General features: G+C 35.1%; 1 protein-coding gene across 1 annotated transcript in view; it reads right to left on the reverse strand.

Annotated features, from left to right (window-relative positions):
- Positions 1-2,267: 2,267 nt before the first annotated feature.
- The window catches only part of LOC105546533 (ankyrin repeat and IBR domain-containing protein 1-like), an 86,021-nt gene continuing 74,800 nt past the window's right edge, over positions 2,268-13,488 (reverse strand). The window contains exons 4-5 of the mRNA XM_011989773.1: positions 10,710-10,892; positions 2,268-2,414 (exon numbers count right to left, since the gene is read on the reverse strand). Of these exons, the coding sequence (XP_011845163.1) occupies positions 2,268-2,414; positions 10,710-10,892 (330 nt within the window). The remainder of the gene's footprint in view (positions 2,415-10,709; positions 10,893-13,488) is intronic.

The following is a 13,488-nucleotide window of genomic DNA, read 5'->3' on the forward strand; positions in this document are numbered from 1 at the left end:
GGAGTGGGAAAGGCAAAGAAATGGGAAGACTGAGAGTCCAGGTAAAGAACTTTATGTGTCATAAAGTCTACTAAAAATTTTGGATGAGTTTAAGTCTGTAGCGAGCCAGTGAAGGGTTTTCAGCATGGGAATGACATGCTCAGGTTTACATTTTAAAAGAACACAATAGTGGCGGTATGAGAAATTAGTTGCGTGAAAGAAGAATGGTAAAACTGGAGACTAGGACTCTGGGCACCTGAATTTAGATGAAAAGTAATGAAAGCCTTAAGTCAGTGGCAGTGGGAATTGAAAGAGCTAGGGAGGGTGAGAGAAGGCTGAAAGATATTTAGAAAGAGAAATAATGGGACTGTGGCCAAATATGATAGAGACAGAGGACTAAAATATGACTTTCAAGTTTCTGGCTAGGAAAATTAGGTGAATATTGCTGCCCACTAATCAACACAATGGGAGAAATGATGAGTCCAGCTGTGATCATCCGTAGATTGCGAGAAATAATAAATAGGCTTTTAGAAATACAGTAGAATACTTGATTAAAGTCAGATTGTAGACATAATCTTTATTGTTTAGGTGGTTTTTGAAGCCACAGATTTTATGAGATAAACGTGCACAGCAATGTTTCTCAGAGAATAGTCCACTTGGTAGGCTTGTTCACAACACATATTTTTAGGCCTTACACTAGACCTTATGACTTAGATTCTCTGGGGTTATTCCTAGGAATCTACGTTTATTTTCCCAGGCAATTCTTATTTACATTAAAATTTAAGAGCTACAGGTATGTAAGGTGGGAAAAGAATGGCAATTGTAGAACTGTGGGAAACACCAACATTGAAGGTAGGCTGGGTGTGGTGTCTCACGCCTGTAATCCCAGCACTTCGGGAGGGCGAGGCAGGTAGATCACCTGGATTGGGAGTTCGAGACCAGCCTGGTCAACATGATGGAACCTTGTCTCTACTAAAAATACAAAAATTAGCCGGGCATGGTGGTGTGCACCTGTAATCCCAGCTACTCAGGAGGCTGAGGCATGAGAATTGCTTGAACCTGGATGGCAGAGGTTGCAGTGAGCCAAGATTACACCACTGCACTCCAGCCTGGGCAACAGCGCAAGACTCTGTCTCAAAAAGTGTGTTTGTGTGTGTGTGTGTCTATATATACATATTATATATAAAATATATAATACATATATTCCATATATTTTTTTTGGTAGTGATTCTGGAGAGTTATATACCACATCATTAACAGTGGTGATCAACGAATGATAAAATAGGGAGTTTAAAATTTTCTTCTGATCAAAAGATTATATAAAAATTTTGGAAGGTGGCATTCTATTTTAGTATAGATGATAAAGATTTATAGTCATTTTAACTATAAATATGTAACTATAAATCTTTAACGATAAAGATTTATAACTATAAATCTTTATCAGGGCCTCAAAATGACTAGAATAGAAATTTATCTGGGGCCTCAAAATGACTGGAATAGAATAGCCATTTACTTTTCTTTTCAAATGTATTTTTAGTTTTTATTTTTTAAATTCTGCATTTACTTTTATCTTTTTAAGAATATTTTTAAACCAGAAAATATTTTTCTTTGAAACCAGCCAAAATGTCAAATATCACGTGGGCAATGAAAGGAGCCAACCCAGCATGTGAGAGCACCCAGAATGCCTGTCATAAAGATTACAGAGAACTTAAAACAAACTAAGTACTTAGGAAAATTTTGTTATACAAAGTTAGTTATGTCTAAAAAAAACAAAACAAAGCAAAATAAAACAAAAAACAAGAAAACCACCCTTAAAAGGGACAATATATTTTCAAGGTGACCCTTTAACTTCACTTTGTGACTTCATGGGAGAAACAGCTACTACATAAAATAAATACAACTGACAATACAAATAGCACAATTCTTAGGTATTTAATTGAACTACCATAATTTTATACTTGAATGACTTCAGCAAAAATTAATATCAAAACCAGGGCTAGGACTATGGATTTCAATGCTCAATCTCACTCAAATTAGACATATTTCTAAAATTAGACAATCTATAATTTGCTTTAGTAGCTCAATTTCTAAAAGGAATTTTCCAATTTCTCCTCTTAGATATATGCCAGTTTATACTTCAACATACAAGATGTTATGAAGAACTGAGTATAGAAGTAACAACTGCACAAAACACAACTTAGACTTTTTTAACCAATCATTTTGTTCTGTATTCATATACAAAAATAGCCCTTTTAAAAACTCAGAAGTTTCAAAAGTTACTTATGTTATCAGAAGTGTAAGACATTTCTTTCATTACCATGAGCTCGAAGTAAAGCTTCAGCAGTAAAGAGAGGAGCCTGAAGCATGTCTGCAGTTTCCACAATAAGCATATCTTTTAGTCTACGAAGATCCTGAGGCCTTAATCCTTCATATGGCTTTGAAAAGAAAAAAAAATAAAGTTAAATGGGCATTATACTCACAGGAAGTATCAAAATGCCTATAAACAATATATAGTCGGTACTATGTATCCACAGTTCTGCATTCCATGGATTGGATCAACTGTGGATTGAAAACATTTGGGGAAAAAAAAATAAATGGTTGTGTCTATACTAAACATGCACAGACTTTTTTTGTCATTATTCCTTAAATAACACAGTATAACAACTAATTACATATTATTTGCATTGTATTAGTTATTATAACTAACCTAGAGATGATTTAAAGTATATGGGAGGATGGGCATACATTACATGCAAATACTACCCATTTTATATAAGGGACTTGAGTATCTGTGGGTTTTGGTATCCATGAGGGTCCTGAAACCAATCCCCACAGATACTGAGGGATGACTGTACATGATTATCATTTAAAATCTTTCTATTTAAATTTGTTTATTAAACTTCAAAAGGCTTTTTTAATGCTCCACTATCATGGACTTCAAACTGCCCTTTCACAAGTCTCTTTTATGCTATAAAACAGATGCTGGGACTCATGTACCTTATCATTCTAAAAATAAAATATCATAGTATAAGGGCAAGACCATCTTATCTTACAGTTTTAAAATTTTGGATTATACAAAAAGTATGAGAAATAAAACCCTACAATTCCACCATTGAGCAATAATTATTCAAGTTCTTGGGTATTATTGTCCAGTCTGTTCTTTCTGCAAATCAACTGAGTATGAATATATATGTTCATTTAGGCACAGTTTTGGGTATCCTATCAACATAAAAGAAATGGAGCAGAACTTGGTGAATGCCCACAGTCTCAGCTACTAGGGAGGCTGAGAAGTGGGAGGATCACTTGAGCCCAGGAGTTTGATGCTGTAGTGTGCTACAAGCATGCCGGTGAATAGCCACTGCAGTCTAGCCTGGGCAACATAGTAAGACTTTTTTTTTTTTTTTTAAAGGAAAGTTAACCAAAACTTTTCTATATAGGAATACTATTAAGTAAGAGAGAAAGAAGCACTGTAATTTCATCCAAATTATCCTTTAAAAAGCCCCAAACTATCACATACAATTTGCTTCTAAGCTAATTTATGAAACATGAGTTCCCCTACAAAAACTTAGTAAATTCTTTAATGGTTAAATTAGTACTACCCATTCCAGTACAGAAGTCATACATTGCTTCTAGAAAATGTATTCCAAATCCAGACTTGGGATTCTAGGTACCTCTCCTAGCCTCAGCAATGACAGTGAATACTTCCTGATATTCCCAATGGTGGCAATTGCATACTTCCCTGGTCTTATATTGTAAATGTTCTTTTTCAGGTTAGCCATCATTCGACTTCATTTATGTTGAACCAAATAGGGAGAGAGCAAATGGTGAATTTAATCATGATTCTCCAGATCAGTGTTATCTAGAGAATGATAGTGCAAGTAATGTATAGGAGAAAATTAGCTTTGCTTGCAGTTCTGACATAATGTATCTGAAGATTTAATTTTAGGTAAATTAAGAAAGAAGGGATAATATGAAACAATCTGCCTAGATCCAGTTTTTTAAAATGCATGTAGTTTTAAACTTCAATAAAAAGTGGAAGAAAAATAATTCTTAAAGGATAAAGACACACTGCCTTCATGAACATGTAACATATGCACTCTGAATCTTCACAACAGAACTGTAATTAGGTCATGTGAAGCATTTCAATACATTGCTTAGTCCCAAGTGGGCACTACTTCTCTCTTCCACAAGACAGATTAAAATGAAGGTGCCTTTCTCTTTCCTGTTGCAAAGATAAACTGCTTCTATTTTCAGACTAAACAAACCAGCAATAACCTTCAAAGCAGTCAGTACTGACATAAAGAAAAAGAAAAACTAAATTTAAAAGAAACATGAATAAAATTACCTCTTTTACATCAATGCATACTACTGCTACCAAAGACCACTGAAAAATTGTGAAACAGCCTATTATACAAACTGCACTACCTTCATATTATAATAGTTCTCTTCAAAAATTATTTCAGAAAGGTTGTCACGTAAAGGAGTTATGAAAGTATTTGTTCTTATTCTTTTCACAAGGAAAATAGCCTCCCCTTCCTATCGGTAAAACATGTTTATTGTTAAAAGAAAAAAAAGAATAGGCACTTATTTACCCAAAAGTATCTGTAACTGTTAAAAATTTAAAAGATGTTTAGATGCTCAGGGAGAAAGGATATTTCTAATTCCCCTTAACAGCAATCTCTCATTAGCTGATCCATGAGCTTAGCTTGGGAGGGAGGGAGGAAAAAATAGCCAGGAAAGTTTTTAGGATTCTTTGACCCTTCCCTTCATTTCCGCTTCCTCTCTCCTTATTCAGCAGTTCTTCCTTGTGCATGAAGACCTAGGCTACCCTGAACCGTACTCTGAAATGACAGGAAGCCAGCAGCTTCTGCAGAGCAGAGTAGGTTAAACCTGCTAACTAATATAGTCAGCAATGTCCAGCATGAGTTTCTTGCCAGAAAAAGAACGTTGAGTCTTTTAAAGTTATATAGACTAAGAGAGGGGAAGGGAAGGATGATTCTTTAGATGGGCTTTCATAGCAGCATATTGCCCACTTTTCCCTTCATATACTCGGATGTAGCCGCACAGTCCTACTCCTACAGAATCTGACCCCAACCTACGTCTAATACTCGCTAATTTTTCTGTTCTCCCTTTGGTGTTTAAATAAATTGAACACACTCTTCCTAGCCATCACTTAAATATCTCATTTAAGAATCTCTTTACAGCAGTTCCCACTCTCCAAAATTACATGTTCACTTACTTTTAAACTTATTTGTGTGTTTCTCTCTCCCTGTTGGAACGTAAACACCTAGAATGTAGTCACTTATCTTTGTTCCTCCAAGCATCTAAAACAGCGTCTAGCAGTCACTCAGTTTTGTTGAATGATGGGAATAAGAAGTGGATTTTATCAATTTATAATTTAATTATTTGGAGGAAAAGACTAAATTAAGAAGTTACAGAAATATATTATACACTGTCCAGATCATTAACTAAATTAAAACTCAGCTGAAATATACATTTCACCTTCAGAACATAAATTTTTAAAAGTACCTAAATATATGACTTAATACAATCACACAGCAGGCCATGTAAAATCACTAGCATAAGCAAAATAATCCAGAAGTCAACCAAGGTCAAAGTAGAAGGTACAAATATAAGTTTTAAAGAAAGCACTGACGTTTTTAAAAATTCAAGGGGGCTTGGTGTGGTGGCTCATACCTGTAATCCCAGCACTTTGGGAGGCTGAGGTGGGTGGATCATTTGAGGTCAGGAGTTCAAGACCAGCATGGTCAACACGGTAAAACCCTGTCTCTACTAAAAATACAAAAATTACCCAGGTGTGGCAGTGGGTGCCTGTAATCCCAGCTACCTGGGAGGCTGAGGCAGGAGAATCACTTGAACCCGGGAGGCGGAGGTTGCAGTGAGCTGAGATCGTACTACTGTACTACAGCCTAGGCAACAGAGTGAGACTCTTTCTCAAACAAAAAATAATTTTAAAAAAATTCAGGTAAAACTCATAACATAAAATTAACCATTTTAAGGTGTACAATTCAGCAACATCTAGAACACTTTCAGTGTTGTACAATCACCTTTATCTAGTTTCAAAACATTTCCATCATTCCAAAAGAACGTCCTATAAACATTAAGCAGTCACTCCTTATAGAAGTCACTCCATAAAGCTCTGAAATGCCCAGTTCTTGGCATTTTAGTTTTCTCTCTCCTTATTCAGCTGTTCTTGCCTGAGCATCACAGGACGCCAGCAGCTCCTGCAGAACAGAGTAGGTTAAACCTGCTAACCAGGTAGCCAGCTAAGGCAATGCCCAGCATATGAGTTCTGTTTCTACGGCTTTTATCTGTTTGGATCTTTCATATAAATGGAATCATCCAAATGTGACCTTTTGTGTCTGGCTTCTTACACTTAGCATACTGTTTTTGAGGTTGATCTATATTATATACAGCATGTATTAGTAGTTCATTCCTTTTTATGGCTGAGCTATATTCTATTGCGTGTATATCTCACATTTTGTTTACCCATTCATTAGGTGATAAACATTTGAGTTGTTTTCACTTTTTGGCTATTATAAATAGTACTGCTGTAAACATCCAGGTAATATAGGCATTTATTTGAGTATGAAAGTATTACTCTTTACATTGTGAAAATAGTAGACAAAACAAATCCAATATGCGTTGAAAAAATCTACCAAACTAGAAAAATACAGGGACATGTGATCATAGTATTAGCAAGTCACAAATTCAGAAGACAAAAAGGAAAAAAATTTATACCTCTGAATACCATGTAAGTAAAAAACTTAGGATATGGAAAAATACACAAAGTTCTCTTAGAAAGCATTAAGAAAACATACTTCATAGAAAATGCACAACTGAACAGTCAATTTACACAATAATCAGAGAAATAAACAAGGTACCATTTATTTGTCCAAATTGGGTAAATAATAATAACAATGATAATATTCAATGCGAGCAAGAATGTGGAGAAAAACATTCTCTAATATACTAATGAAATAAAAGTAAATCAATGTAATCTTTCTGGACAGTTTAAGAGCATCTGACAAAGTTTAAAATCTTATGACCCATCAAACCAATTTCTAAAGACACATAGGAACTACACTTTTAAAATGTGTATACAATGCAATAATGATGACTATGAAGTAATAATCATGATTACAGTAGCAGACAATTAGCTAACGTTGAAAATGAGTCAGGCACTGGTCAAAGCATATACATATATTAACTCATTAAGGATCACTATAACCCTATGAGGTAGGGACTGTTAACTTCATTTTAAGAAGAGACTGAGACAGAGAGTTTAAGTAACCTGCTCAAGGTCACATAGTAAGTTAGTCATTGGGCAAAGATATGAACTCAGACAGTCTGGCTCTAGAATCCGTATTTTTAACTACACTAATGGCACAATTGGATAAAGAAGATATATATCAGGCAAATATTCACTGTAGCCTTGTTTTTAAAGGTAAAAATACATAAATTACTTAGATGTTTGGCAATAGGTAAATGTTTAAAATATGTACATTATATGTTCTGACTTAGGAGAGATGTTCATGATATATTGTTAAGTTGAAAAAATATAGAATACAGTATATGACATGATCTTACTTTTGCATTAAAAATTCAATATACATATATGTTTGCTTAACTCTGTTAGTACACATAAGAAACTGTTACCACTTGGGATACAGTCAGGATGAAGAAATTATTTTACATTTTTAGCAATAAATACTCATTATAAATGTCAGGAAATGCATGAAAATAGACAAAATAATAATTGTAAAGGAGATTACCTATAATCAAAATGATCGTTTTGGTATACTTCAATATTCTTCTTGTACATAGTCATTTTTTCCCATAGAATTAGTATCAAACTATTCTGTAACTTTTTTCTTAACATAATAATAGTTATATTAAGTCCATTTAGATCTTAAATCTACTGATAATGCCTACTGTTATTCCCTGATTCAATTATAAATTAAAATAAGATGGTATTTTGGGGAAAAAACTAAATGTCTTACAATTTAATTACATCAATATTATTTCTGGAAATTACTATAATAATTTAGTCTTCTGACTAAATTACTATACTAATTATTACAGTAAAAATTTCTGTTTGACTCAAGATAATGGATTGTCAAAAAGAAGGCAATATGGTAAGTGGAAGTTGCTTGGACCTGAAGTCAGAAGAATCAAGTTCAGCTCACTTTGATTCTGGCAAGTTACTCAGTTATTTTCCAGTTTTTCTTCCTCATTAAAAAAAGGTGGGGAGGAGAGGACAACTGTCATTCAAGGTTCCCATGTGGATTAAATAACCATGTGAAGGGTCAGCAAAATGCTTAGGGCACAGGCCCTCTCTCTTTCTATATGTACTTAATATGAATAAGCTTGTCTATAAAATAACCTAACTACAGCAACAAAAGATTTTTTAAAAAGTAAATTTTAATCCCAACAAACTCAGTTCTTTTGGCCATATGGAGAGTATAAAGCTCTGAAATTGTTGGGAATCCATAGAGAAAATAAACAACACGATCATATGATTATTTTTCTAAACATGTACAAACCAATAGTTACATAATACCTTTTAGAATCAAGTTAGCACTAAACACTGAGGAATCAGAATCCTTTTGGGAGGAAAAAATTTACTGGGTTATAATTTCTTTAAGAAATATCTATGGATGCCTATTTTGTGCAAGCAGTGTTTCAAACACTGAAAATAGTCTGCTGAATAGGCACATATGGCTCTACCCTTCATGGAGTTGACAGTCTAATAGGAGAGAAAGGCAATAAACAAGTAAACAAATACATAAAATAATCAAAGCATGTGATAGGTCCTATGAAAAATAAATGGGGTATAAAGTTTCAGATAAGACAGCAAGAATAGGTTTTGAGATCTATTACACAATGGTGACTATAGTCAATAACAATGTATTGTATATTTCAAAATAAGAGTACATTTCAAATGTCTCATCTTAAAAAATGATAGGTGAGTTAGGGATAGATATGTTAATTAGCTTGATTTAATCATTCCACATTGTATATACGTACCAAAACACAACACTGTACTCCCAAATGTATACAATTATTATTTTTCAATCAAAAATACTACTAATAAAAAAGAATTAAAAAGTTAAAATAAAAAGGGCATATAGTAAAGAATATTGGGAAGAGAGGAGACCTATTTTAGAAAGAATGGCAAAAAATAGCTGGGAGATTTCAGACGCAGGAAGAGCAACTGCAAATGCCTTGGTGTAGTCTAGGCATTACAATGAGAGCAAGGTGTTCTGGGGAAAAATTAGGTCTGAGGTAATGCTGGAAAGGTATAGTGGTCAGATCACATAAGGGCTTACATCCGAGCAAACAGTTTGGATTTTATTCTAAGTACAATGAAAAATCATTAAATGATTTAAATGATATGTATAACATTTAAAATGTCATTCTGAATCCTGTGTACGATATGGAGTCTAAAGATACAAGAATAGAAAGAAGAAGACCAGTAAGGAAACTATTACAGTAGCTCAGATAAGAAGTGAAGGTGGTGAGCGCCTAGAGAGGTAGGAGTACAGTTTGGGAAGAACAAATTAATTTACGTTGCATTTTTGGAGGTAAAATTGACAGGATTGCCCAACTGTTTGGATGTGATGATTAAGAAAATGTGAGGAATCAAGAATGCTTCCCCCATTTACGCTTGAGCAACTCAGTGGACAGAGGTAATATTTATTGAGACTGGGAAGACATAAAGGAAAATCAGAAGAGAATGTTGTCCTCAAAGCCTAGAGAAAAGTGTTTCATTAAGAAAGGATTGGTCAATTGCGTCAAGTGCCACTGAGGAATTCAAGTAAGATGAAGGCAGAAAAGTAAAACTACTACATTTGGCAACACGTCACTCCATGATGGGGGGCAGTTCCATCAGAGTAGAAGGGAAGAAAGTCATACTGCAGTGGGCTAAAGAGTGAATGGAAGGTGAGGAAGCGGTTCTCTCCTAAGAAGATAAGAGATATGGGGCTACAACTCAAGGGGAAGAGAGACAGGGCTAGGGAAGGGTTGAGTCAATGGCTGCTTTTATGTTTTTTGTTTGGTTTTTAAGATGGGATCTACCAAAGCAAGTCTGTTGATACGATCAATTCAAAGGAGAAGGTGAGACTGATGAACAGGAGGACTGGAGTCCGGTAGTACGAGGAGTGAATAGGATTCATACCTCACACCAGCACCTTATTTATAAGTAAACACACTCATATATGACAGACAAAAGACCCATAGCTCCAGGTTTCCTAGATGTTATTATTTATTTTTAAAGTTCGAGACAGGGTCTCACTTTGTCACCAGGCTGGAGTACCCTGGCATGATCATAGCTCATGGCAGCCTTGAACTCTTGGGCTCAAGCGATCCTCTTGCCTCAGCCTCCTGAGTAGTTAGGACAATGAGTGTTGGCCACCATTCCTGGCAAATTTTTAAGATTTTTTGTAGAGATAAAGTCTTGCTATAGCCCAGGCTAGTCTCAGAACTCCAGTGCCTTGGCCTCCCAAAGCACTAGAACTACAGGCATGAGCCACCGTGGTTGGCCTAGATGTATTTTTATACTTTATGGCTATGAAGATGACAGGATATTTAGAATACTGTAAAGAAGAACACACAAACTGAGTTTTAAAGAAGAAAAAAAATACAAAACAACATACAATCTAAAATTACATGTAATTTTTTTACTGAGAAAAAAAAAATAAACTGACCTCTCGTTTGTCTAATGCAGCATATTCAGCTTCTATTTCTTCAGCCTCAGGATCCCGTGAGAATACCATTTGAGATTCCAGATTGAGGGCCAAATCTTTGTGGTGTTGCTTTTCAGCACAATCACAAGGAGTATCTTTATTTTCATTCTCAGCAAACAAGTCTCCTCCATGTTTTACTAAAAGCTAAAAAAGTTTTTTTCAAAAACTTGCAACCACAGGTTTAAATAAGTTATTTCATGCTATTTTTAAAACATTAAAAATATAATAAAATTAACACAACAAAAATGCAACAGTATGTACAGTATGCATTTGAAATGACCAAAAAAAAGGTATTTAGATACCAGTGGCTTCTGATTTTAAGATTAGTAATTCTTGTTTTTCAGTAATGAGTTCCTCTCGTTAAAAAAAAATTTTTAAAAACCCAAACCCAATTTTTTAAACTTCAGAAATTCTTAAGCATTTTGCTTAGTCCAAAAATAAAATTTGAAAAAGTTTATAGTTATTCAGTACTTTAAATTTGTTAATTTCTAATTTCTATAAATCTTTCTTAAACAAGGACACTGCTGATACTGTTAATTTAACTACTAACGTCTGGATGTCCTGGCATGGCAGACAAAAGTTTCATTCATTATCCAGTGAAACACTGAAATGAAATTAGGACGAGCAAGTCACTGAGGTAAAGCTGTTTTCAATATTCTTCAAAGGGACTAGCTACTGATAGCCACATTGGGAAGCTAAGTCTATCCATCTCTCTTTGACCCAAAGAAATCCCAACGTTAAAAACACATGGAATAGTGATTTGACTTGTTTAGTAATGAGGTTTCTGCTAGCTTTGCAGAAATTAAGTATGTTGTTATTAAGGGCTATAGGTACAAGTTTCCCATTATGTCTGCAAAGACATTAAGAAGGGCATGAATGCCAGGAGAGCCATATCTAAGACAACTCTAATGGACAGCCTGACAGTCACAGGATTATTTTTGTTTTTGTTTTTGAGACAGAGTTTCGATCTGTCACCCAGACTGGAGTGCAACGGCATGATCGCGGTTCACTGCAACCTGGGTTCAAGTGATTCTCCTGCCTCAGCCTCCCGAGTAGCAGGGATTACAGGTGCCCGCCACCATGCCCAGCTAATTTTTGTATTTTTAGTAGAGATTGGGTTTCACCATGTTGCTTAGGCTAGTCTTGAACTCTTGACCTCAGGTGATCCACCCACCTTGGCCTCTCAAAATACTAAGATTACAGGCGTGGGCCACTGTGCCTGGCCATAGGATTCTTTTATAGGATTCAGTCATACTCATAATAATATAGTAGGTCACTATTTATTGTTTTCTAAACACTTTAAAGCACACACTCTCATTTAATATTAACAACCCCATATAACAGGGGTATTATTGTATCTCAGAATAGTTAAGTAGCTTGACTAACTAAAGTTACCCAGCCAGTAAGCAGTAGAACTGGGATCTGGACATGAGTTTGATCAAGTTTTTAACCATGACTGGAAACTATACTGACTCGTAAGTAGGTAGGCTAATCATATAAATCGAAGTTAAATGCATTCTGGGTCCATCTTGAAGTTCTGCCCAGACTCTTACTTATGATCTAAATATTAACACTTTTTAGAGATTTTCATTTTGCATGAGTTAATCAAAATGGTAGTTTCTTTTTATTTTCTTCCAAATAATTTTATCTTCTTTCCCTCCTCAACAAATACACAACCTTCCTATAAAGTTCTTTGGAACTGGAATCCTCACGGTTCTCCTACAGTCCTAAGAATCCTCACAAAACAAGGGGCTTATATCAATGCCAGATCTGGAAGCCATGGGCTAACTTGACAAGCCCCCTGGATTTGACTTTAGCTTCTTGCTCTAGCCAGAGGTATGCCTTAGAGCTAAGGTGGTTTCTAAGTTGTAAAAATAAGCAAACCACCCGAGACTATGAAATATAGACCTGCGGCCACAAAGCTTAAAATATTTACGATCTGGTCCTTTACAGAAAAATGTTTGCTAAGAATGGCTCTAAATTGTCATTCTGGCAGCCACCTTCTAGATTCCAAGAGCAAGGTCTTATCAGCTGCTACTTACCACCTAGACCCTTTTTAGTGCAAGTGTGGTCTGGGGACCAGTAGTATCTCCTGGGAATTTGTTAGAAATGAAGAATCTCAGCCTCATCCCCCAAACCCCTCCAAGCCCAGGCCTCTGAATCAAAATGTCATTCTGATCTCCAAGAGATTCTTTTTGCACATAAATGTTTGAGAAGCAATGAGCCTAAAGTACAATCAAAGTTGCCGTGGAAACTGATAAATTTATATTACCTAATTTATTCAATACTGGGAACTTGTAGTAAATCCAGAGACTTATCATATCCATAGCAGGATCTATTACTGTTTTTACCCTCTCTGTTTCACAGGTTACCAACACCTAAATACAAAATATACTATCTGTTCCTGACTGCTACAGAACTAAAGACCTGACTTTATTCTTGAGTTCTCTATTTAGAGTCAAAGAAAATTATTTCTAAAATGCATGCTGGCATAACTTTCAAAATCAGGATTTGGTTTACTTTGCAACAGATATCACTATCATTGTACAAAAAAATAATAAATTTTAGAAAACAAGACAAATCATCTTTAACTTAATGCCCTAGTCTTCCTTAACAAAAGCAAAGACAACAAAATTAAAGAAGTTGTACCCTAACAGAATCTTGGTAAGGGGAACCTTATTAAAAGGATATGCCAGAATGTGGACTTCACTCATTGGGGGGTTAAAAAATGTGTTTGAAG

The sequence above is a fragment of the Mandrillus leucophaeus genome, unplaced genomic scaffold (assembly GCF_000951045.1).
Source record: "Mandrillus leucophaeus isolate KB7577 unplaced genomic scaffold, Mleu.le_1.0 Scaffold1098, whole genome shotgun sequence".
Classification (NCBI taxonomy): Eukaryota; Metazoa; Chordata; class Mammalia; order Primates; family Cercopithecidae; genus Mandrillus; species Mandrillus leucophaeus.